Source organism: Oxyura jamaicensis, chromosome 12, assembly GCF_011077185.1.
Source record: "Oxyura jamaicensis isolate SHBP4307 breed ruddy duck chromosome 12, BPBGC_Ojam_1.0, whole genome shotgun sequence".
In the NCBI taxonomy this organism is placed as follows: Eukaryota; Metazoa; Chordata; class Aves; order Anseriformes; family Anatidae; genus Oxyura; species Oxyura jamaicensis.
The window spans coordinates 3,368,054-3,394,508 of record NC_048904.1 but is presented as its reverse complement, the minus strand read 5'-3'; the positions used below and the strand labels follow the sequence as shown (position 1 = coordinate 3,394,508).

Here is a 26,455-nt window from a genome sequence, read left to right as displayed (position 1 = left end):
CAGAGGTGCTGTTCCTCCTGAGGAAAGAGTACTTCTGCATTTTTATAGGCTGCTTGACAGGCATTGCTGCTATTGAGGGCCATTTCTCATGATGGTAGTATTGATTAAGCTATACCATTGGAGAGGAACTGCTTTTTGTGTACGTTCAAAGAGGATTAGTAAAGTACACTTAGAAATTGGCTCTTGACTTGAAATCGGCTCTTGGCTCGTTTTACTTGTGTATGGCGGCTCAAATTTAGCAGCGGTATTCCTGGGGGAGTTCAGCTGCTCATCGCGATAGTATCACGATTTCACCTCAGCTTTCCTCATCCTGCTCCCCGCTGCTGTCTCTCCTCGCTTCCTAACGCCTCACTCATTTCATTTCACCACAAGACTCCTATTTTCCTGCCCGCAGAGGCTGTCGATGCGGACCTGCTGTAATACCCCCCGTGTAGCGCCCCAGCGGGCCGCCATTTCCCTCGCGGCCCGGCCCCGGGGCCGTGCCCTCCGAGCCTCCGCCCCGCGGCGGGGCGGGCCGGAGCGGGGCTGGCGGGGCCGGGCGGCCGGGCGGCGGGGCGGCCCGCAGCCTGCCCGGCGGGGATGTGAGTACCGGGGTCGGGGCCTGGGCCGGCCCATGTGGGGCCCTGCCGGGGCGGGCAGCTCTTGGGGGCGGCCTGGGCGGTTGGGCTGGTTCCAGCCGCCGACAGCGGCCGGCCTGGAAGGCCGGGGGAGCCGGGAGGGAGCGGACATCTGCGCTCTCGGCTCCCGCAGCCCCGAGGGCCGTCTCGCAGGGGCAGGCGGCATGTTCCCGGCTCGGGCCGGCGCGTCCCGCTCTGGGCAAGCCGCCTGTCCTAGAGGGTGAGGCGAGGGGGCCCTGCTGGTGGGCGCCCTGCGGGAGCGGGGCCGCAGACGCTGCCTCAAAGTCTCCGTTGTGCTTTGGTGCCTGTTGGGGGTGTGCTTTAGAAGGGCGGTTTTGAGCGTGTCTAGGCTGGAATAAGGGGGTTTTGTTTGTATTGTTCATCTGACAAAGAACCCTTCTGTCTGCCTAGTAAGTCGTGAAGCATCTTGCAAACTTCAAGTCTGTGGAGCAAGAGAGGTGTCAGGGTGCTTGGGGCCCAGGAGGGACACAAGCAGGTGGGGCAGGTGCAGCGGGCGAGCAGGAGCCTCTTAGGCGCAGCCTGACCTGGCCAGTGTGCGCACGCGTGCTTCAGGCAAAGACCAGAAAGAGTGTTTCTAAAGGAGCCTGGTAATGTGTTTATTTGAGGTTATGTCAGCTCATAAAGCTGGGCGCACCTGCTAAGACAGAGGTACTGCTTAGTGAACTTAAGGGGACTAGGGGAGAGGAGCAAATGCTTCCATTAATTCATTTCTGCAATTAACGTCATATGTGTAATTCACTAATGTATGTTCTTCACTAATTTATCTTCCCTACTGATTATTTAAAAAGTTTAAACTGTGCTGGTGGGAAGTGAGTTATGTTACTCAGCCGGATCCCACTGCTGAAGAACTGTGAAACAACAAGCAGGTGTTCTTTTTGGTAACCAGGGGAAATAGCATCTCCAGGAACCACTCCCAGTGAAAAGCTGATAATAATAAGAACTTGAATTTATCTTTTGGGAATTCCGTTAAAAATATTGACTTGCATATGTAGTTCCTAGAAGCAATGACTAGTTGGTGTTTGCTTTTAAAGGCCTCACAGAAGTGAGTTGTATGAAGACGTTCCATCAGTATGCTGGCCTATCGTATATTCTCCAGACTACAACATCACTTTCATGGGACTGGAGAAACTGCATCCCTTTGATGCAGGGAAGTGGGGAAAGGTAATCAACTTCTTGAAAGGTAAAGTAAGAGAATATACCACTTAGATCAACATTTGTACAAGTTGATTAAAAGAAGTATAATTAGCGCAGGCTTCTGTTAGTAATTGCCAATTTACTAGTGACTGTACATCTTCACTTCTTGTAGATTTAAGCTACGCATTTTAGTCGCTATTGTAGTGCTTTAATATTCTGATGTATTTGCAGATTTAAATCGTAACAAGTTAAATTGGTTGTAGGATTTGTGAGGTAGGTTGAATGTCATGTGTTACACATTCTTGAAGGTCTTCCACATGAAATACTGAAAAGATGAAATTGTGTCTTGTTAGAACAAACATCCTACACCAGGGCTTTTGAATACAAAAGTTTATTTCATGGTTCTTTGAAAATGTAAGTTCTTGCCTGCTTTACTAAATAAAGCCTGTGTTTTTGTTTTTGGTTCCGTCATGGTGTCTGTACATAGTGAAACTTGTGAAATGTGATTGGAAGTACAAGCTCATTAAAAGATTTCCTCTTCCCAGAGGTGTGAATAATACTAGTCAGAGTAACCAGCTTGGTTGAATTCATTCTGACCCAGAGCTTTACAAGGCTGAGTAAAAAGGAGTAGGAAGGAACATAAGTATAGCAATGTGTTAGACAATCTTGAAATATTCCGGGTCTTTGTGATTCAAAGGGAAACGTGAACTGTGCAGAATTTAATTTCTTGGCCATTATGAGAAAAATTCACGTGGGATATATGAGAACTATTTCCACCTCTGAAGTGAGCGCCAGAATACTGACTTCAACCATAGCCTGAGTCAGGTGCCTTATGTACCTGGCTCAGTGCCGTGTTTTGATACTCAACAGATTTGTAATGATTCTTAAATTTTCTTTTAGTGCAAGACTAGTGTATGAGAACATATTTCCTTTAAGTTTCCCCTTGAAGATAGGTGCTATTTGTAGTTCGAGTTCTTTCTTTTGAAGACTAAACCTGGATCCAAAACTGAGTGCAGGCTTTTTTGTAGCAGTGAATGGAAAATCCTTCCTATGGTAGCTGCAAGTTTACAGTTTGCCTTGCAAGACCTGCGTTGCAGTTTGGGAGTACTGTGTACAGCCAGTGTGCTTCCATTGCTTTTGTACCTGGTGTAACGAGAAAGGAGACATTCCATCTGGCTTGTGAAACTACAAGCGTTAATGACCAGCTTGCTGCGGGCTGTAATGTAGTTACTCACGAGACTGCAGACAGGCAAATGGCACTTCTCAGTGCAAAGAATCAGTGCAACTTGTATAAATCTATTCTTTTACCAATGTCATGATATTCTGATAATGTCTGGGAGGAGCTTTGAGCTCTAGTGACAGGCAGAACTTTTTGTGATGGTGCTCGTTGTTGCTGCTTAAATAAATTGGAAAATACAGAAATACTTGAAGGAAATAAAATGGAAGAACACAGGTTAGAACAAGATCCTATAAAAACTTGACGTTTTTATCTAAAATTTAAGTTTGTTCATCGAGTTTAAAAAAAAAAAACAACACCGTTTTCTTGCCAATACAAAAGTTATCCAAGAGCCAGGCCTGTTCAGTTTATGTGGTCCTAATGACTCCTTCAGCTGATGATCTCTTGCAGTGAGGTATTGCCCTTCCTGCTTTAGGCTACCTTGTATTCATTTAACTGAGGTTGAATGAATTCTAACACTCCATTTAGTAGCTGGATCTGCCTTCTAGCAGTTAACTATCCATGTCTTGGATTCTACGAGTATCTTCTGAATCAAAACCTTTGCCTTTCTGCTCCTTCTCTCTGTGAAGTCTTTTCCTCTCTTTTCTACATGAAATGTCCACTCTTCCCTCTTCATCTCTAACACTCCTGGTGTTCTCTGGCTCTGTAGTAACTCCTGTTAACAGCTGATCCTCACAGTTCCTATTATCTTCTAGAAAATCACCAGTGAAAATCTTTCTATGCTCACTTTCGCCTTCCTCAAGAGTGAAACTTAGCATTTTGGCTTTGTCTGACATGAATGAATTAAATGTTTCTCAAGCCACAGTCCAGAAAAACATAATGCCAAAGTAAATATTGTTGCAGGTGCTGTTCTTGCATAACACTATGAACAAAATCTTTCATATTTTCCTCTACTCCAAGTATTAGAATTGAAGGAAAGGCATAGTTTTAAACTGCAGCCCTGTAACAAATACTAAATTTAGCCTGGAAGGTCAGCATGATGCCTTATATTTGTTGTTTGTAGCAATCATGCAAAGCAACAATGTTTTTCTGAACAGCTTGTTTTTTTTTTAAGTCAACCTAAACTTGAACTTTCTGACAAGTACGCATTCAATTGTATTATCTTCATTCACATACAGAAGTCTTGGAGTGATGTTTTGTAACTTGCTCTTTTAAAACCAGGTTTTAAATAAACTATCTTCTGGTCTCTAAGGGAAAGAATTAATAGCTGCTCATTGGTATTTCATGAAATTAAATGAAGGTAGGAGTGTGACAGATATCACAGTTACGTGTAAATGTTGACTTCCATGAATATTCAAGTAATTATTATTATTATTTTGGTGCTGCTTTCATTTAGGGAACTGAATACTAGTATCAACTATGGAATTTCTTAAAGCATATTAAAGGAATATTTGATGTATGAGCACTAAGATTTCTGAAGTGTATCTAGTCCTAGACTGTAAGGAGTCTTGTGATTCTTTCTGTCCGTCCTCTGTTAGTACCAGTCTTTTCTTTCAGTTTAAACAAGACATTACCATGATTACACTGTGAAAAGTTTCTGTAAAAATATTATAAGTAAACAATAGTTACATGTATACAGGCTATGTATTTGGAAGTATAGAAACCCTGAGGAAACACAAAGGGTTGCACTGATTTATGTTACAGATGTAGGAATTAAGGTCAAAGTAGCTTCTTAGGCAATGTGGAGTATGGGAAGTTAAGTGATTGTATACAATGACAACTACAACTTCTCTCCTGTTGTTTCAGAAGAAAAACTAATTGGAGATGACTTGATTGTACAGGCACGGGAAGCTACAGATGAAGATCTTCTGGTTGTTCACACGAGGCGCTACCTTAATAAACTAAAGGTGCTGTACTTACTAATGTGTCTTTCAAGCTAAGTGTCTAGAAATAATGTGAAGGGTAACATATATTCTACTTGATTCATTATAGGATCATTTTTTACGAATTATAGATCAGTTTTTCACATTTTGAATTGAACATTGTCTTTGAGAATAGTGAAAGAAAATCATAGAAATACTAGGCAAGCCAAATTACAGAACATGGATGGGAAGAGGGTCTACCATCTTACGTAGGCATATTTCAGCAAAGTTAAATGAACATAAAGAAAATTATGATGTTTGAGATTCAACTAATATTCTACTTAGTACCAGGGATTTGGTCTTAAAATGTTGCTTTGTTTTATTCCAGTAGAATCTGGTTTTGAGGTTGAAATTTTATTGAAGAGCCCTGAAACTGAATATGTTATTTCATACTATTTAATGTGAGGATTGCTTTATGGATTTGAGTTTTATATAATCTCAGCGTCCGAGTAGGAATTCTGTCATTAGTCTGTTGAGGGGGGAAGCAGTGGTTTCATACTCTGAGACTGACTGTGTCAGTGGAATACAGGAGCCAAAAGAGCATGATCTTGTATGTTATCTATGTGTGAAAGTTTCCAATAGTGGCCCATACAAGGTTAAATATTCACGAAGAAAAAAAGAGCATGAATTGGGTATTTCTAAATGAAACATACATTTGTTAAACTTATATTTAACTTTAAAGCATAAACATGTGAGATCTTTGTTTCTGAAAATGTATTGTCATCTGTAGAAGGAATTGGATATTGGCAGGTGACACTGGTTTTTGTTGGCAACTCCTTACTAGGAGGGAAGGGGAGAGATTTATATTAAAAAGAATCTTGCATTTCATAATTCAAAAGAAGTTACTTTGAGTCATCTTTGTCCTTCCACAATGAAAGAGTCCTTGTATTGCTATTTCTGGAATGTTTTGTTTTTCTGTGTAAGAAATCTATTATTTGTGTGACTTTCTCACTTTTAATCCTTTTCTGTGTTCTTTTAGGCTTCTTCATTCATTGCTAGGAAGTTACTTGCACTTTCATACATGATTGGATTTGATCTTATTGCAGCTATTCTTGATATTGAGCTTTTAACTCCATGGAACCACCCACCTCTTTTTACTGAGTCACTTCTTTGAAGCAGGATGTAATGTGCATAGCTCTGTTTGAAATACAATAATATTTTTAGTACCTGTAGGGTGGCTTCACAGAGAATTGTCTGATAACCTGTGTCCTGGTGTTCAAAACCAGTATTGTCTTGTGCTTCCAGATGTCATCAATTGTATTTCTCATGTTGCCCTTTTACTTGAGAGCATATTTCCTACAGTTGTGGGAATTGGAAGATGTCATACTGGTCATGCCAGTGAATTCCTGCCAAGCAGCCAAGACAAAAGTGGTTAGTTGCAAATGAAAAATAGCATAGCTAGACATGGTAAGGCACAAGGCATCCTCTCTGCTTCCTTATGTGAAATCTTCTGTGTTACTATAGTCTATTTTTTAATTCAGACTGGTACAGATCTACCAAAAAATGGCATAGTTTTGCATTATGTCATATAAAATTTGAACATGAATTAAGTGGTATGCTTCCATGCACTTGCAAGAAAAATGGTGTTTGGTACTTAAACAGAAGCTGAAGCAACTGCCTAGGATGATTCTGCATTTCATAATTCAAAAGTAGTTTATTTGGGCTGGGGTTGATTGTAGTGGAAAAAAAATGCTGTGCACAAAGTAGATCAAGCAGTGTACTGTAAATCAGTTCTGTTTTGGGAGAAGGGGTGTACCTGTTTGCCTGCTTAAGGTAATATGAACACTCCTTAGAACAAAATTTGGTGTTTTAAGTTGAGGTGACTCTCCCCTCCAAGATATTCCTTTGAAGAATTTAGGTCTGTAAAGTAATGACTGGACTTTGGATAATTTGCTTGCTGTCTCTTTGTCTCTTCTCATCGTCTTGTTCTAGCGTTATGGAAAATAATGAATTTCATGTATATTGGCATTCTGAAAATCTGGAAGACGGTAGGCAATGAGGTGTAACCTAGTTTTGCACTTCGTAAGTCTTATACTTGAAACGTTTTAATTTGACTCAGAAGTCTTATGAGAACATAAGTGAGTGAATAGTGAAATCTGAATAACATGGGTAATGCTTGTGTGTCAGTCAAATGTGAGATGTGCTTTTTCTGGAACTGACCTGAGTCAGGCGATAATCAGTTGAGCTTACAAATTTTAGTGTGTTTTTATAATTTGCAAATGATGTAGATATTAAGAAAAAGTAATCACTTTCTTGGAAACTTAAATTTTTATGTTTAGTGAAAAGTGGATGTGTTTCATAAATCAAGAGAAGTCAAGCTATGTGGACATCTTGTTATGGATGAGATCAATATATCACATCAGCGATTTATGTGAGGCACAGAGGAAAGATGGTAGGGCTCTTGGGCATAAGAGCAGTAGAAGCAGCCTTGTACAATCAGTTCAGCCTGTGATATCTCTGGCTGTTTGAGGTGTTCAAGAAAGCAGCACAAAATGGATTTGGGCTGCGTGCGTTGCTGTAGTTGACCGTAGATGACATGGTTGATGAAAACACGTGGCTTTGGTTTGGATAAAATGAGCACCGTTGCAGGTCCTTACCATTCCCCTGCTCCTGTCCTCAGTTCATGCAGTTTCATGCTGTCACCCATTCTCTGTTTCCTATGTCATGCTTTGTCCTTGGTTATGTTTTTTCAAACTTCATCGGTGAGTTTTGTGAAGACCAGTGGTTGTCTTCTATAAAATATTCAGTTAGAAAATCATGAGATTAAATAAATGTATTTGTTTTCACTTAAATTTTTGTGTAAGTGTTAACATGTCAGGTGAAGGAATATAAAAATGTTATTTTAAAGATTACGGTATTTGAGTAGAACACTGAACAAGAGGACTCAGTTACAAGGAAAAATACCTGACAGACTTCAGTGTTTAGTGTGCGAGTGCCGTAGAGCATTCTTTGCAACTAAAGTGTCTGTTAAGCCTCTTAAACAAAAGGATGAGGTAGCGTTTGGTCAACAGTGATTTGTTTCTTTTTAGCATTCGTAACTCTTCAGCTGGGAGGCTGATACACAAAAATTGCAGTTCTTGGCTGGTTGGTTTTCTTTGGAGTAGCGCCTGGCTACCATTAGATTTTATCAGTTCAGTAATTTGTGAATGCATTATTAATAACTATTAATAATATTGCATTCATACCTTGACCTGGAAGCTTCTGTGACAATTGCAAGCATCTTAGTCTCCTGTTTGTTTTTATGTTAATTCAAGTTAAAAATGTACTTCCGTTATCTATTGAAGATGAGCATTGCTTTGTCCCCAGTGACCTTCTAAATAAAAAACTGTGTTAGAAGCTTGGTGTTGAATTTTTGAGTCTATGAATTTTCCCTTAAAGCGGGGACCTGCTCCAGAAACTTATCAAAGATTTAAACACAGTTTAAATTTAGATATTACAGATTATATATATATTTTAATTTGACACGTTGTTGGCTATTTTAAAATGCTGGAATGCGATGAATGGATAACATGAAAGGCAATACTTCAGAGTTTGGTTTTGGTCATTTGTGTGCTCTTTGTATTAGTCCAGGATAATCAGCATAGAAGCAACTACTTTAGCTTTATCGTCCTAATATTAGTTTTGCAGTTTAATTTTTAGTCCTTGCATCCTTACTACCACATATTCAAATACTTTGAAAAATTGTTTATCCTTATTAAGAATGGAGGTGGTTATAGTCAAGGAATAACAGTTGATAGTGATTATGACTTTATTATAAAGTCCTGCAAGACTATGCTCATTAAATGCATATATTACGGAGTCTGGGCTTAAACAAGGACAATTGAGAACTCTTCAGGTTCTCTTTAGTTTTAGGGTTTTGGGGGATGTAATACACTTGAGGGGGATGTTGCACTTAGCTAAACTTAATGATACTGCCTAGTAGTTAATTTGGGAGGAGGGGATATTGCAGGAAAATATACCAACTAAGGGTTAACCCAACTTCTTTACTCCTTTTAAGAAAACAGGGTGGATTTTTAATTGAGACTTACATGTGTACATAGTTTTATCTGAAACACAGGAAAGTAAATAAATATTTTTTTAAATCCTCTGATCAGCAGTAGGAATCTGTTAAGTTACAGATTTACTTAATCTATTAGAATTAGAATCTATTATCTACTAGAATGTTATTAGGGAATCAGTAAATTGATGATGACAGTGAGAACAAGTATCTAACAAAAGAAATAGTAGCTGATGTTTCTCTATAATATATACCATTTGAATGCAGAAAATAGTGATTTTTAAAATTCTTGTTTGATGGGTTATTCTGTATCAAAGGAAGCTAATCTTTATTTCTGTGAAGACTTACGTTGTGGCAGCTAACTGACAGCCTGGAAAACATAGTTAATATAGTCCTCATCTATTCAAAATCATTTCTTATTTTTACAACTTGAAAAAAGTATGCAATTATATCACACCAATTCCTTTTGAGTTCTTTTTCAAGCATATACGTAACTGTTCTGCAAATGTGTTGCAGAAAATGTTAGAAAACAAAATTAGCACACAGAAGAAAAAAAGCAAAACTACCCACAGCTTGAGGCAATACATTTCTTAAATGCTATAATGGTGTTCCTTGAGAAGCATTTTCACTGAAGTCTACAGCTGTATTCTTGAATCAGACTTTATTTACAGTCAGATGTTTCTTTTTCCCCCATATGTCAGGAATTGCATAAACACAGTGAAGTCCAAAGCAGTGAATGTTTTTGGACTTGGAGCTGCTGTAAAAATCCTCAACTGTGGATAGAAAGATTTGTTTATTCCTTACTGACACCATTTGTGGTTTTCTTGCAATCACTTAACCTGCAGGAGGATAGTTGTTGATTTGAGTCTTCCTTGCTTCTGCTTCTTCCCACTGAGATTATTTTTTTAAATTCAAGTGTTTAAATGCTGAACTTTTATGATGACCTTTCAGATTTGTGATAAAAAATATGTACATTTTATCCAAATGTGGCCTCTTGCAATTCCATTTTAGAATGCTAGGATTGAATCTGGTTTGTTACATTGTGCTTGTTTTAAACCTGGAATATCTTGCAAAAGTATTTTATCAAATCATTAGAAAGCAACTAAAGCACTTTGACAAAAAGATGATATTATGATACCTGAATAATATAAATGATAAATATAATTATAAATAAGTTTACAAATGAACTGTTGAGAAATACCACCCCCTTACCTCAAAAAAGTAATGTTCTGTAGTTTAAGCATTGATAATTGTGAAGTCAAAGGAGCTTTTCTGGATACCAGAAAACTCTGAAATAGTCATAGGATTGTCTTCTGTTAAACTTGAACGATTCTGCATCCTATCATTTGTAGGTAGACAACTTAATAAATAGCAATTGCTGAGATATCTAAACGTCATCGTGAAGACAGGCTGCATTAATTGGAACTTTTTTTCCACCTTGTAGTGGTCATTTGTTGTGGCTACAATCACAGAAATTCCACCGGTTCTCTTCCTTCCCAACTTCCTTGTTCAGAGAAAAGTTTTGAAACCTCTGCGAACCCAGACAGGAGGAACAATAATGGTAAGGTGTTCTTGATGCACGTTTTATCATATTTATGTAAACCAGTGAGTTATAAAACTTTGTATGACGCAAAGCCTTGAACCCTGAAGTCGGGCAGAGGGAAGCGAGTTAGTGTACAGTCCTAAAGTGAGCAAAGTTTGGCACCTGTTAGCAAATACCAAGGTGAAGGGCAAACCTGATTTTATGATCTGTGACGTTCAGAGGCAGTAGTAAGGGGCAGCTTGTGCAAGCCATGGCAGAGATGGCAGGGCTTACGGCAAATACAGAAATTGAATAGCTTTGAGCTGTGTTCAAATTCCAGGAATGGGAGGCTTCAAAAATAATCGGGTAGAAGGTGTTTTTAAAGCACATGCTTACCTAATGGCTGTGGTTTGGTTACTGTTGGTACTAGGTAAGCATTTACATTTAATCACATTATGCTTGGTTTTAAATAGTGTCTATTTTTAATGAAGAAAGTTGCTCTTTCTTTTGTTGTAGATAATGTTGTAAGCAGCTCAGCTGAACTGGGGTGAGATGTATCCTGTTTGCACCTTAACAGAATTGTTTTCTGATTAGTTAAATGAGTGCTCTGGGGAGAAGAGCTGTGTAAGTGTCACCAGACACTTAATTTTGCCAGAGAACTCCCATTAGAGATGTTGAAGAAGTACGAAGAATGAAAACAATTAATAGTTGGAACCAGGAATGAGTTATTTTAACCATATATTGAGGAAAAGATGCCTTAATGAGTTTAAACCTCTAACTAATGGAATCTTTTCTGCCCTTTATTCATTACTTGTCAGAGTAGATCTAGAGTTCAGAAACTGTACAGCATGGTGCCAGGAGATGTTAACGGTCCCAGTCTCTCTTCACAGGTACTGAGCTGTAACAGTTACATAAATGTAGAACAAATAATCCAATCTGAAATCCATAATATTATGATACAAATGGATTTTTGCTGCCTTTTAGCTACCCTTTCTGAAGGCAGCTGTTAGTGGGTGCATGTGGAAAGGATAGAAGCAGATATTGCTTTTTCCTGTATCTCTTTGAAGCCAGTTACTGAAGAACATTATTCTGTGGGTTGGCAAACCTTTCAGAGTATGTTTATGCCAGATAGGAGAACACAATTTATTGCAACCACTAGATATTAAAGGTGAGCAAGACTGGGAAGCTATAATAGAATGATAAAGTTAACAGCATTATTTTCAGAAATAGGCTATTGGGTAGCTTCCTGTTTCTGTCAACCGTAACATAGGTACTTAGTAATCCAACTCTGCACTGGAATTGAGGTTTCATATTTTTTACCTTCTTTACCTTCTTGAATGTATCAAGGATTCATTAAAGACATCAATAAGCTTTTCTATGATTACTGCATAAAAGACAATGCAACATGGTATTCAGAAAGAGTTAAAATACTGGGTTTTAGAGTCCAGTGTGAGAGAACGATGCGACGGAATCTAAAAGTTTGATGAAGCAATTTTCCCAAGTATTTGGTGAGGCTTGTGAGATTAACAGTCTCTCATTTGTGTGTAAGTGGATCTTCCTTTCAGGTAGTTGCAGAGAGCAGTAAGGTCTCCCTGAGCCTCCTCTTCTGCAGACCAAACACCCCCAGCTCCCTCCGCCGCTCCTCACAGGACTTGTGTCCCAGGCCTTTCACAAGCTTCGTAGCCCTTCTCTGGACCCGCTCCAGGGCCTCGATGGCCCTGGGGCCCAAAGCTGAACATCGCACTCAAGGTGCAGCCTCACCAGAGCAGAGTACAGGGGGATGGGACGATTACCTCCCTGGTCCTGCTGGCTGCACTCCTGATACAAGCCAGGGTGCCGCTGGCCTTCTTGGCCACCTGGGGCACGTTCAGGCAAGGGTTGACCAGCACCCCCATGTACTCAAAAAGCAGTTTTGATTCACAAGACCATAAAATTTGTATGGTACAAGTCAGAAGTACAGACAATCTTCTGTGCTCGATGGTCCTGTTAATCATGAAAATTCCTGTTGTTTTTGTTCTTTTTAATGATTTTAAACAATATAGGAAGGTTGGTTGTTCATGAGCAATCCCTAGGAAGTATGCTAAATAACAGATGAAGTGCTTTCCCTGTAACTTAATTGGTATTGTGGTCCAGAAACTATAGTCTTTCTCAAGATCTGATTTAAGGTGGCATGTTCTTAGTAGAATGATATTTGCCATCCAAGTAGTTTCCTTAATACTAAGCTAGAATTGTTCAAATACTAGTGATGGATAATTCTCAACTGTCAAACTTCTTTGCATGCATGATATGCGATACATTTCTTCCATAATTATGGAAGAGAATAGTATGATGTTCCATTTTGTATTATAGCCAGTAGCTAGTAATATATTCTTTTTAACTTATTTTTAACCTGTAGATAAATGCTTCCTTGAGTCTTCCTAGCTAGAATGTCATTTTTTTTTTTTTTGAAAATGTAATTTAAGCCTTGATTATCTTTTCTCTGTTAATACTTTCCCTTCCTTCAATGTCCTTTGACTTTATAGGAGTGTAACAGGCACTTTTTTTTTTTTTGTATTGAAAGGCAAAAGACTGGTTATGTTCTATACTGTGTTTGTTACGTTATTTAAAAAACAGAAATAGCCACAGGACACTTCATACTGTGGCATTTTTGTATCCCCACCCACAGCTGAAGCTATGTTGATCTGTATTTTAAGGATTTGGAGCTTAAGTTCCTCCTACTTATACATGAGCAGGAAGGATACCAGGAGGTTCTGGCTCTCTCTTACTCCTCCCAATACTTGTACTTTCACTTTTTTAGTTTGTCTGCTAGGGGTCAGTGTTCGTCTCCTCAAAGCACAGTTAGTTTTAAATCTGTTTGCCAGAGAATGAAATGCAGATGCAATATCAAATATTTTTTCAACTAATTATGCTGAGAATAGTTTTGTATGGTTCGTATTCAGAGCTCTGATTCAGAATGGCCTGCATGGGTAAAAACATCTGAAAACTCAACGGGCATGTCAAGAGCTGCATTTGGGGTGGGAGCAGACGGCGCTAAATGTTTGCTTCATTCATTCATCAAGTTCTTACTGTAATTTTCTTAAGGCAGGAAAACTTGCTGTTGATAGAGGCTGGGCAATTAATGTGGGTAAGTACAAATGTAATGCATTAAGTGATACCTAAAACTGCATTTAAAATCATTACTTTCATTCAGTGTGACGTGTATCTGTTTATAGTAACAAAAAGTGACTGGATTGTGTTTAATTTTAAATCAACTTTAAAAGGAAAAATGGTAAAAGTCCTAGTGGATTTTCTTATTCACTATCACCCATGTTGCAATTTTATAACTAAATGAAAATTCTTTTAGAAAGCAATAAGGTAACTGGGTAAAGATATGATACCTACGTAGGGAAAAGTGTTTGGCTTGTGGTGAGGAAAAGAAAATGATAAAGATGTCCAGATTAGATGTAAACATTTCAATAAAACCTTCCATTAAATTATACAACAGTTCTCCTAGACGTTATCAGCCAATTTACATACATAACACCAAATCGAGGGATTGGCTGATGTGCACGAGAGTTGACTCTAACCAGTACAGCCCTATTTTAGGCTGAAAAAGACTTAAATGAAGAAATTATAAAGAATGTAGTGAATATAAATCCGCTCTCTTGCTCATATTAAAATAGCAATGTAAAATCAGTAGTAAGCTATTGAAATATTTTGCCATGTAGGACTTAGCTTGTTGTTTTCACACAGCTCATCAGTTATGGGATTTTCCATTATTTCTTACACATTCTTGATATTTCTGAAGGCAATAAATCCTGCATCTGTGCAGCTTTCCTGTTGTTTTTTAAAGCAAATTTCTGTCCTGAAATTGAAGATTTGCTGTGTAACGTGTCTAATAAAAAACTACCTTTTTATTCCTCTTTTAGTAACAAATAATACTTTAAAATGTAATCTACAAAGTAAATATCCAATATTAAAAATTAAATACATTTTTTTTTAAAAAAAACTAAAATTCTGTCATTTCCTGACATATCATATAAGAGGGGGTTGTTAATTTTTTTTTTTTTTTGCCTAGATATTTGTAGTGGGTTTCTTGGTTAAAATGTTCTGGGTTAATATGTAAAAGTATGTGTTTTGGGAGGAGGAAGACTAAGTACTTCTTGTTATGTGTAGTATACATCTTTGTTTTAAAGATCAGCTCTTAAAGTTTCCTTCTGGTTTGACTGTGTAAATAAATAGATGATGGCATGTGCAAATGCTGATAAGGCCATAGTTCTTAGGTATTTTTTGACCCAGCATTCAGCATGGGAAAAGAACTTTCGATGTGTCCTTTGCATTTGCCCATAATGTTAATTGGCTTCATTAGCAGTACATCTTCATTGACTTCAAAGCAGTACATCTTGTTGTGTGGGCACTACGTTAGGTGTGTGCATTTCTCAGTCCCTGCTAGATGAAAGGGACAATGGCCTTCAAATTGGGCATCTGCTGAACCGTTGTGTGGTGGCCTGATAGATGCCACAAGATGTGTACAGAAACCCTAGGAGGTGTCTTGTGGTGCTAGGCCGGGGATTGACAGCTCTAGGTGAGACTTTTTCTAAAGGAGAAAAAATACCTGATGTGATCTGTCTCTTTGTAAAGACCATGCATGTTCCTGAGTATCCAGCTTTTTACCTCTTCACGTTTATATGTTTAGGAGGTGGCTTTCATCACTGTTCAAGTGACAAAGGTGGAGGGTTTTGTGCATATGCTGATATCACTCTGGCTATTAAGGTAAGAAATATTCTTAAAGTTGTATTTACTACTTTTAATGCAAACGGAAAAAAAATCTCCATGTAAATTAATGAGAACTCTCTAACATCTTAATCAGAGAAAATATAAACTAGAGATGGATAGGAACAGGAAAATGGTGTGATCCCTAACGTTTCAGAACACAGTGCGTATGCAGCTATTGTTAAGTGGAAGGAAGAATTGCAGGGGTTGCAGGATCTTGAACGTAAATATGAATGACTACAATTGCATTAATAATCTTGAAAAAAAAATACACAAAACCTACCACTAGCAACAAAAAAACGCACTCAAACCAGATTTTTTAATATCCTCAGTGTTAATTATTACAGCCTTGCAGTTGAACGTGCAAATTCAACGAGCTTCAGTGACTACAATAAAGACTTTGCAGAGACAGAAATCCTCTCTGAATCAAGTTGCGCTGTACAGCCCTCAGAGTAGTTCAAATTCATGAATAAAAACGTGGATTTCTCCAAAATAATCACTGAATGTGAATGAATTCATGTGCTATTTAGCTGTTGAAAGACTGAAGCAAGAGCTTTCTGCAATTAGAGCTTATTTTTATCAAGCGTACTGTGGTATATTTGTATACTAGAATATTTATAAAATATCAGTAATAATCAAAACATAAAAAAGCCCTAATGACTGCAGCACACTAAATGACATAACACCCTAATTTCTGTACACTGTAATTTGCAGAAAGTAATCCAGTGTTCTATTTTCTCTAGCCTTAAAATACAGATTGAGAAATTATAGCGGACGACAGTTTGTACAAAATCTTTGTATTTTTTACCACGTCTGTATTAAAAGATAGGAATTTGGCAAAGTTAAGATGTAAAGAATTATTTTTTCTTAATAGACATGAAATAAATGAATTTTACTAGCTTAAAAAGTGACTTTAATGTATACAGTCCCTGCTGTGGCTTTTTTTAAATGTTGGATTTTACACAGTCAGATGCCATCACAATGGAGTGTCTCCCTTTCAGCTGATAAACCACATGGGTGCCGTCATTTGTGTCTCAGGAAAATGGCTCCTTGCCATTTGGGGGCCTACACAGCTATTCCTCATTTTCACATTTCCGTACATTTCCTTCATCCCACAGCATTTCCTTATTTTCCTGGACTTTGATAAGTTATTTGATGCCATTGGGCTTAAGCCCAATGTGGAGCTTAAGCCCAATGTGGAGCCTGCTTTGTAAGATATTGTGTAATGCTGTAGAAGGATATGTCCTTGGTCCTACATTGAGTCTAATACCTTTTGTGAGAAAGAGGATATAAATAGAAAGCTTTTTCTGCCCTTTCTCCACCAACGTTTTCTACAGACAGGTAAATACCCGTGCAGATGGCTGTTCATGCATTTCATACGATGGAAATATATAGTTCTTAATATATAATTACAAAAAAAAGTGAAATAATTAGAACTTCTGTAATCATTTTTTTTGAGTCATTTGGAATGCATGTCATTGAAGCCAAAACAATAACACACTGTGCAAACTTCAAGTCTTCTGTTAATCTGTCGCCTACATTTATAACTATCTCTTCACCTTTTCTTTGCTCGCATATCCAGTTCTTATTTGAGAGAGTACCAGGGGTGTCCAAAGCCACAATTATCGATCTGGATGCTCACCAGGTGAGTAACTTACCTCTGTTCAGTACTGCATATGTTTTGCTAGAAGTTCAGGTGTGTGCTAAAGACCGCTTTTCTTATAGTAGCATAAAATTTCAATTCATAAAACACAAATTTAATCATGGACAATGGAAGCTGTTAACTGTTGAGTTTAAGTATCTTATGTTCCAATGGGCTGATGAGCCAGCTCAGAAAAATTAAACTGAGTTGTAGCTCCATCATGTGGCTAGATGTAAATATATTTTTGAGTTGCATGCTGATCAGTAGCATATAGTCTGAAGAGTAGTTCAGTACCCCAGAAGAAACTGAAATTTCTTAAAATGGAATTACAGGTAGTTGATCATTGCAGCAACCTTTGCAGGAGATGAATTTTACCTTCAGTGTTCTAATAGATTGACTTCAGGCTAATGAGGTAAAAAAAAATAAATCTCTTCAACTGATAGAGTGATTTGCTGTGGGTACTGAGAACAAACCTCCTCTTTAGTAGGATTTTCAAAAAAAAAAAAATCCTAAAAGGAAAGAAATAGCATTTTTAGAAAAGCAGTTAATGTGCTAAAATTGTCCAATCTAAAGCACTGAAGATATTTTAGTATGTGTAAATAAATAGCTTATGAAGTGGTTCCATTGCAGTGAAGAAGCCTAAGGGCTGTGGAAGTGTTCCATCTTCTGTCATTTCTCTTATCTGCAAGATAAGGCATCTAAAATTGCCAGGAAACAAAGGCATAACTCATGCAGCAAAAAGATGTTTTGCATTTCTGATTCTCTGGGCACCTCTGTCAGGTTGTAGATGTTTTGGTTTCCTGTGTTCTTTAAAAGATTTCTAGTATACTTGCTGGCTTTCAGGCGTCATGCTAGTGACCTCGATTGGCACTCTAAATCACCCCTTACTGTAATTGTTTCCTTTCTTTGGGGATTAAGAGGTGTGTGAAGTAGCAGCTCAGCAGATCCTTTTGAAGTAGGCAGACATCCTCAAATTTTGAGTGTCCTAGTTCTTGGTGCATTTGAGTGTTGCACCTTTCTTAAGAAAATGGTTGACCAGGAAGCTCTTGTCTTCCTAAATGTTTCTGTGTGTGCTAAAGGTGCTGAAGAAATATGTAGGAGTTGCAGTTTCTTAGCCTAAAGAAATGCAAAGGATTATTCTAGTGCTTCCAGTTCCCCTTTTCATGTGCATTGACTAGCTTTAGCCCTTTGTTTCTGTATTTTGTAGTTGTTTCCAGGGGAGGAAGTCATAGCAGAAGTATTGCTTAACTGTTTGCTGGAAGGTTTACAAAATTAACGAAGTGATGTGCCTGAAGTACTGAAGATCTGTCTGGATTCTGTTTCTATAGTTTAAATGAAATCACTCTAATAATGTAGTGGTTGGGTCCTATATGAAACATTGATTTTGACAAAATTATCTTGAGGATTGCTGTGAAGAGATATTGTACTTGTTGGAAAAAGCTAAATGAGAGCCAAAAGAATACTATTTAAATTCAGAGATGGGGATGGTGGAAAGTACTCAAAATCTGACTTTTCTCTTGAGCATCCAGCTTTCCACCCAATAGAGTATTTTTGTGGGGATTTTATGATGATAAACAATAAAATGTTGAACGATTAAATTGGGTATTTAGTGTTTCTATTTTTTCCAATGACTACTTATCTCACCAACACGTGAGTTATCAGAAGAACTGCAGTCTGATGTTTTATCCTTGTACTAGGATGTAAGTAACCTTGCATCAGAATCCATTCTGAATGCTGAAAGTGACATTTTATACAATTGGAAAGGTATCTGTTCTACAGTCCTGGCCACAGTTGCTTTTGAGATGCTGATGAAAACAATTAGCTTTTAATTTTCACTTATTTTTCTTGTATGTGCAATGAGATCTATAGTTACATTCCCAGAGATACTAGGATGCTGGTTTTGATAATACCTGCAGTCTTCAGACTGATACTGTCAAAGCGCACAAGGCTCTATACCTCCAAATAACCTTGAAGACTATAAATAAGGAAATGCCACAGGAGTTTTAAATGTTTGGCCTTTGTAGTCTTAATTACCTTAGAATTTGCAGATTATGTAGTTCTGTGTGAGTGTGGTAGAAAGAACTAACCCTGAATTTTCTTCAGGGAAATGGCCATGAGAGGGATTTCATGGATGATCAGAAAGTGTATATTATGGATGCGTACAATAGATATATTTATCCAGGGGATGGATTTGCTAAACGTAAGTATAATTAAAATTCGTATTCCAGAATGTGAAACAATTACTGTACTACTGAACTTTTTTCATTTACTAATAAGTCTCCTTGCAAGTATGTTAACTAGATTTTAAGTTCACATTGAACATACCACTTGCAATGATTTTCTGATATATCCCAATAGTGTTAATTCTGTAGCTTTCCATCACTTCTAGAATGAAGTGTCTTCCTTCATTTCTGGGATGAATTTCTGGAACACAAGGTGTGGGCATTGGGTGGACAAAAAAAAAAGGCATAAGCATCCCTTTATTCGCATATCAAATGGTAACATTTCTAATGGATGAATTAAGACCAAAACAAAGAAAGCCCTTGTTTTGAAATACCAAATTTTAGTGGACCGGGGGGGGGGGGGGTGTGAATCTGGTGTTTGCCCTTTGATTCTCAGTTATTCCTTCAATATGTTTTTCTGTGTTCTTTGCTTTTATGCATAGTGTCCATTAAAATTGGTAGCAAAATAAATTCACTTTAGTGTAGATGCACATTTTATGGTCCTACATAGCAATTCATTTACTGTTTCCTTCTTACGTATGCTTGAAATCATTTTCTACTTAAACTCCAGAGGGCTTTTGGGGTTAGGCCTTCTCATCATTGAGGCAGATTGTGCTTTCAAAGCTGCTGAAATGATGGGACTGCTACAAATTCTGTTGGAGATTTTTTTTTTTTTTCCTGGGGGTGAAAAAATGTTATGAGCCACATCTGTAACAGTCATAAAAGTTACTGCTTGAAGAGTCTCTGTTGTGCCTGTTGCTGTATACTCTATATTTGAGCTGCACAGATGTTTCTTCTGTGTTTCTCCTGACAACCTGGGACTTCTCAGGTTCCAGCTGTTCCAGGTGCAGGCCTACCCTGGCGCAGTACTGCTAGAATGGAGCCTGGTTTGATTCAGTTCTCAGCCCCCTCCTGTGAAGCTGGCAGTACTACCACTCCCTTTCTGCAGGTGAAGCATGAGGTGCCGAAAGCTGTGGCACATGAATACATAATTCCTTGCAGTTAGAATAAGGGTGTCTAAATAAGAATTCACTAAATCCTTTAAAAATTATCATGCTAGGTGGCTGGTTGAAAACAAAATAAGAGAGGGAGCCTTTTGAAGGGAGATAGAGGTGTGACCTGAGAGTCTGAATCCTTAGCGGAAGCCTTTAACTGCTCTGTCTCTCTGGATCTCTTACTTGTGTTCTCCCCCCTTTATTAGTGAAGCCTATTCTGTACATTTTTCTCCATTTCATTAGGGGAAAAAAAAAAAGACCGACACTGCTTAATCTCCCTAAGGGTCATCGTGCTGTTTCCCTGAAAAGTTTTAGAATTACACAAACTTAGGAAGAAGATAAATGTGAAAAAAGACTATTTCTATGAGTGGGCATAGAGGATTGACAGCTGAAACTCAAAATTCAGGCCTTCAAAAAGCCTTGCTGGTGGTTTGGGTGTCATTTTACCTGTGCTCAAAGCTGCAGAATTTTATTCACAAATAAGCAAGAAATGAGTGAAAGGGTTTGAAATGCAAAGAGGTGTTGGTTCTAACCTCTAGGTCCATCACTGTACATCAGTAGTCACTGATCTGGGTAACAGCTAATCAGAGTAATTCTGTTTTTTTGTGTTGGAGATGAAGTCAAGATAACTGCAGCAGTATGGAATCTTATTCCTTTTTGTCTCAAATTTATGGTTTTATTGGAATGACGCTTGTTTGTTCCCTTGTCTAATGCATTTACCTCCTTCTTAAAGTTCTCTTCAGCTAGCAGAATCTTTACATTGAAGAGGCTCTAGGTGCTGGTCAGAAGACCACAACTTTGCAGACTTATATAAACACTTACTTCTCCTGAATTCTTCTCTTATTGTTATATAAATTATGGAAACTAATGTTTGCAGTAAAAATAATGGGAAGAAAAATAATGCTTTACTAATGTAGAACAAGAAGCAGGGAAATACCACGCAGCAATCACAGGGACAAATAAGTGTCATTGTGTGTTTATCTCCTCCATGCACACTTGGTGGGTTCTGAATCCACACTTAGGATTTAGAGCTCCAGATCCTTTAAGTCAAGGCATAGGATATGCTGAGTTGGGAGTTGTATCTCGAAACACCTTTGACATAATTTGATTAATTCATATTTAGCGTTACACAGACTACCTAAAGGCTTGGAAAGCTAGGCTTTATAACCTTGGACCTCTTTCCTCTTCTGCCTTCTCAACCCTTCTTTTCTACTTCTAATGTTTTCCTAGAAGCATTGCAAATAATTTGATTTAAATTAAGAATAGGTATTTGCTCCTTCTATTAGGATTATAAGGTAAGAACATTAAATTGGAAATGCTTAGGGCAAAGCTAAATGTCGTTATGCAGAAAGCAGTTCACGTACATTCATGATCCCTTGCTGTTAAGTTTTCGGTGTTGAGATAAAAATAAAACATCTTAATTTGTCTTAGTGATATTTATCTTGTTTTTTTTTTTTTTTCCAGCTGTTTCTCTGCAAAAAAACAATTCAGTGTTCTCTTATGCTCTATTCAGATTAATTAAATGATTTTTAAATAATTTCTTTGCTCATTGGTAACTGGATTTGTATATCGGTCACTTTTCAGTAACATTTTCCACTTGTGTTTTAGAGTTATTTTTTTTTCCTGCATTGAATTGTGTCTTCAGTGGAATTTTTTTCAAGGTCACCGAACTTGCATTTGCTGCAAAAACAAGTAGTTGAATAATGTTCTTTAATTAAAGATTCTGTGGAAATGTAGTGTATTTACAAAATTCCGGGAAATGTCGTCTTTATCACTTAACCTAAGTCTTGTTTTTTTTTTTTGTCCAAAGCAATCCTTTATTAGTTCAGTAACACTGAAACTTTTTTAGGTGCTATAAAACGCAAGGTGGAATTAGAGTGGGGTACAGAGGACACAGAATATCTTCAGAAGGTACATACTCACGTGGAAGGAGCGTTAAATGAACTAAAACCTGACATCATTGTTTATAACGCTGGGACTGACATTCTGGATGGCGATCCATTGGGAGGACTTGCTATTTCACCTCAGGTTTGTATAATACTAAAATGCATTCAGACTCTCACTCTTCACTAAATACTGAAGGCACTCCTGAGAGCACATTACTTGTGGCAATTTGTTAGTTGAAAGCAAGACACATACCTCACAGTAAAACCAAAATGTTCTTCTGTTACAGGTGCATCTCCGTTGCTTTTACCGTATGTTTTTAGTCGTCTCTTTCTGGCTCTAAATATCTCTGTTGTCATGTTCCTGTTAAGTATGATATATTTTTCTCTCAAAAATGTTCTCTCTAAAATATACCAATTTTGAACAGGCAGATAGTGTTCAGAGAGGTGTATGTTTTCACAGTGCACCTAGCTCTTATTTTTCCTGTGGTTCTGCTCTTGCATCTGGTTCTTTCTCTTTGTCTCTTTTCGCCTCATATAGCACATTTGACGTTTTTGTCACCTGCCCCCAGTATGTGTCTTACAAGTGACTTCCTCTGTGGCACTCCTGTTTGTTTTGAACTGTCCTTCTGGTGTCTTCCAGGTCTAGCAGTTTGTGCAGCCTGTCTGTGCTCTTAAGAAATGAAGTTTTTTTCCTCTTTCACCACTCATTTCTCTCCAGGTATCACTCTGTTTTTCAGTTCAGTTTAACTGTACTCCCCAACCTAGTTTCAGATTGTATTCGTTCTGTGTGGCTGCATAGAGGTCTTCACCTTTTCACCTTCCTGAAATAGTGACAGATAGGCGCTTTTGTTTATAAAAAAAAAAAAAAAGTTCATCCTCCTCAGACAGCTTATCAAATCTGTCCTGTTCTTATATTTGAATTTTTTTTACTGTCTACTAGTTCAATACAGGAAAAAAATGCTTTATTGATTTGTGAACTCTCAGAATCCTTTCTAATTGGGCCATCATTCGATCTGTTCTGTTTTGCAATGCTTTAGTTCTCAAACGCTCTTCTACAGAGCTCTAGTTCCATACTGGTTTTTGTTGCCTTTCTGATACAACTCCTCGTTCTTCTTGTCTGTCACGGAGCAGCCTGTCCTTGCTTTCTGACTTCTTACCAAGTCCCTGATGGGTTGGAGTGGAAGAACTTAGGAACTGGTTGGAATTGCCAGGTATTGTTTCCGTGGCTGTATAAAAGCCTCCCTGGATGAGAAAAGAAGAGCTGAGAGGTTTGGACTTGTTTTTCAGAATGGAAAGGATACTGCCTGAGGTGTAGGATCTCGTGTGGTGGAACGGAGCTTTTTGGGAAGCAGTGGCCATCAAGAGAAATGGAAGCTGGTGATACATAAGAAATACTTAGACCTGCCCTTTCAGATTTCTTCCAGGGTGGAACAGTGTTAATTGTCAAGAACCATGAGTTGCTGTATCCTGTTGTATGCCATACAGAAGAAGAAAGATATAAGATGTAGGGAGGAGGGAAAAGAAGGGTAAATGATCCTTCTGGTCATGAGCAGAGATGAAAGGCAGTGTGTGCCATTTCTCTCTGCAACCACTGGATCAGGTGCCTTCGTTTCTCTCTGATCTTGTTGGCTTAGGGAGTGGATGACTTGTTTCACCACGTTTGAAATCCCAGTCGATTGGAAATGCCCAAAATGAAGGCACTGACCCTTGAAAGTTCATCTCTTCAAGGCTCATGAGTCCAGTCGTCAGTTGTGGATATTGTTTGTGTTTTTAAAGTCTTGCTATAGTGCTAATTATACGCAAAGTATGCCTCCAAGCTATTGCCAGAAAACGTGCTATGAAGCAGGTAAGTCCCTCTTAACTTTGTAAATTGCAAGTGTGGCAGGCTGTCATTTTCAGTTGATTTATTTTCTTGTAACAAGCAGATGCTGGGAGTAAGCCTATGTCTTTTTCCCTCAGTTTTTCCAGGATCAGCCACTAGAGATCTTGGAGGAGAAATGAGGCACTTGAATGTTCCCATGAATAGTGACTGCTTCCAGTTCTTGTGTGGGATAGCATTTGCTGATTCCAGTGATGGTTCCCAGGGGATGTATAGCTTGTTCTATAATTCTGTTACTTCCTTTAAGGATCTGTTCCTAATATAATTCTTCAGTTTCCTTTGTCTTCATTTTCTGTTATTAGTCCTTAGTCCTACTCTGTTCTTTTGCAGAGTTGTGTCAAACTATACAGAAACTATTACTGGTGCATGGTTTTACAAAATATTTTTCAGCTACATTTGGATATTATTTTCCATTTGTTTGTGGGCAATTGTTTTAAAATTTATAATTCCTGGGCAGGAATTCTTATAGGAATTTATACTAGGCAACTTCTATCTATTGTGTCCTCTAAAACCAAGACAAAGATTTTTCCTTTGTTGTTTTTCAAAGGATTTTGCAAATGAAGTTTCGAAGAGGGTTTGTAAATTATTTTTTTGGTTCCTAATATAAACTGTAGGGCTTAATTGCTGATTAAGCATCCCATACTGCAAATCTATAAACAATAGACTGTCTGTTAGAACTAAAACACCATATTTGTATCACTTTTTTTTATAACTGTTGTAAACATGCAGGGAATTGTGAAGAGAGATGAAGTCGTATTCAAGGCTGCCAGAAGCCGCAGAATCCCGATCCTGATGGTGACATCTGGAGGCTACCAGAAGAGGACAGCACGGATTATTGCTGATTCTATCCTCAATTTGCACAACCTGGGGCTTATTGACAAGGAATTAGTGGCCAGTGAAGCTGAAAATCCCAAGGTAGAAAAGATGATTAGGGACTCAGTTACAGACTTAACCAACTTGTCACTGTAATAATAAGTTACTAAATTATAGGACAAAAAAATACTGTTTTAGGAGCAGGAAAGTCTTCGCACCATTATCAAGGTTAATATAAGAAATTCAGAAAGGACTCAGCTTGCCTTTAAAATAATGTATCACAGATAACACACGGTTGCAGATTAACTGTGTTTAACTTCTGAAACTATCTTGAGCAAAGGCAACAAATCCTTCTGAGCTAATTTAGACATGTACTCAAGGGGACCTTATTTCAGTTTATAATATTACTGTAGAAAGCTTTAATTGCTTCTTATTGTTATAGGTAGTCTATTATATTGAAAGAACTATGCAGTTGTTATCCAAAGACTGTCCCAGACCTATTTCACGTGATACGGTTCTGACAGCGGTGGGAGTAATCTGGACTAAACCTATTGGCGTTTTTCTTAAATACTGCATTTCTTGCTTTTGTGTGTGTGTTCTGTACAGTCTTCAACTGTCGATTTAACACTAGCGTGCAATACTATGGAAAACGGTTCAGTTGCTTGGCTTTTAAGCCACAGCCTATTACAATGGAAGCTCATTAATTATTGTTTTATTCTTATTGATGGTAGTGACTTGATAGTACTTTTAAACAGATCAAGAAGTAGAATGTGAAATATCGTTGGCTTCTTATGCAAATGAGTGGTAAGGGCTCAGCGTTAAGTCTGGTTTTTGCCTCTCCTAAAATGAGGCCTGCATATAAAAAGCAGTAGTTGCTATGCATCGTAAATCAGATAAAAAAAAAAACACTACTATAAAATTAAAACAAATATTAGAGTTCTGAGAATTCTAGCAGAAAACATCATGTAGAAACATAGAATACCTTTTGTTATCACATCATGTATGTGATCACACGTGCTTGTCCTGTGTAAAAAATTGAGTAAATTTTGATTTTTTTTCCCAACTAGTGTTTTTTAGTTGATTAGTGGTAGCCATAGCTGCGTAGCTGCAGTTGCAGTAACCAAGTTGTTTGTATTTAGAAATAAAAATACTGTGAAATTTCTACATTAAGCTAATTTAATAACTATATAGGAGAGCCTCTAGGAGGTACTGTAATTTGAGAGCAAAATAATGTATTCAGAAGCAAATTTGGTACATTAACTCTAAAGATTGTTTTATTTAAGTTGGTATACTTTGCATTAAGTACTGTTTGTGGCATTGGGTCTTAAATGTGCTACAGTGTATATTTTGCAAGAGCTTTTTTTAACTTCTGAGTATTCACTGATTTGTAGTACAAGTTTAATGTTGTATTTCTGTGAAGGGACACCAATATTTTCCTTGTAGTGGAATTGGTATATAAGTTATTTAAGGAATGTTTAATTCTAATCAGAATACTTACCTCAGTTGTTATTTTTAGATTTATGGGGTTTGTTAATGGTAGGAACTTGCACACTTGCTATAAATATCTGCTTTAAAACAGAATTGGCATATTGCACTAATCTTGAGTTGCAACACTGTTATTAAAAGGCACTTTTAAATTTCTTACTATATGGGTGGTCAACATACAACTAATGCTGAGATTTATTTTTTCTATACTGTCTGTGTTACTGAAGGATGTTGCTATTCTTTCATATCATTTTTATAAAATTATAAGCAACGTTTTTATGAACTAAACCCCTGTAATAGTACCATATGATCTTTTCCAAAATACATTGTGTTTGTGTTTATATGTTTATTATTCCTTATTGGAGATTAAAATCATGTTGAATATTGCTGA

At 37.7% G+C, this 26,455-nt stretch overlaps 1 protein-coding gene across 3 annotated transcripts; it reads left to right on the top strand.

The window, feature by feature from the left end:
* Positions 1 to 419: 419 nt before the first annotated feature.
* HDAC11 (histone deacetylase 11) lies at positions 420 to 26,455 on the top strand. Of its 3 annotated transcripts, none has more exons than XM_035337495.1 (10): positions 420 to 581; positions 1,670 to 1,818; positions 4,756 to 4,856; positions 10,313 to 10,429; positions 13,472 to 13,514; positions 15,066 to 15,142; positions 16,725 to 16,787; positions 18,888 to 18,984; positions 21,851 to 22,029; positions 24,496 to 26,455. In XM_035337495.1, coding segments are annotated over exons 1-10 (1,068 nt in total). In that variant the 5' UTR covers positions 420 to 579; the 3' UTR covers positions 24,736 to 26,455. The 3 variants fall into 3 exon arrangements, with proteins under 3 accessions (XP_035193386.1, XP_035193389.1, XP_035193388.1); XM_035337498.1 differs by lacking the exon at positions 24,496 to 26,455 and adding an exon at positions 23,856 to 24,272; XM_035337497.1 differs by lacking the exon at positions 420 to 581 and adding an exon at positions 868 to 979 and having other exon boundaries at positions 1,668 to 1,818.

Excerpts from the sequence above, each read along its gene's own strand:
- HDAC11 (XM_035337495.1), top strand. Across the intron at positions 18,985-21,850 it reads AGGGGATGGATTTGCTAAAC|GTGCTATAAAACGCAAGGTG; the intron begins GTAAGTATAATT and ends AAACTTTTTTAG. Across the intron at positions 22,030-24,495 it reads GACTTGCTATTTCACCTCAG|GGAATTGTGAAGAGAGATGA; the intron begins GTTTGTATAATA and ends GTAAACATGCAG.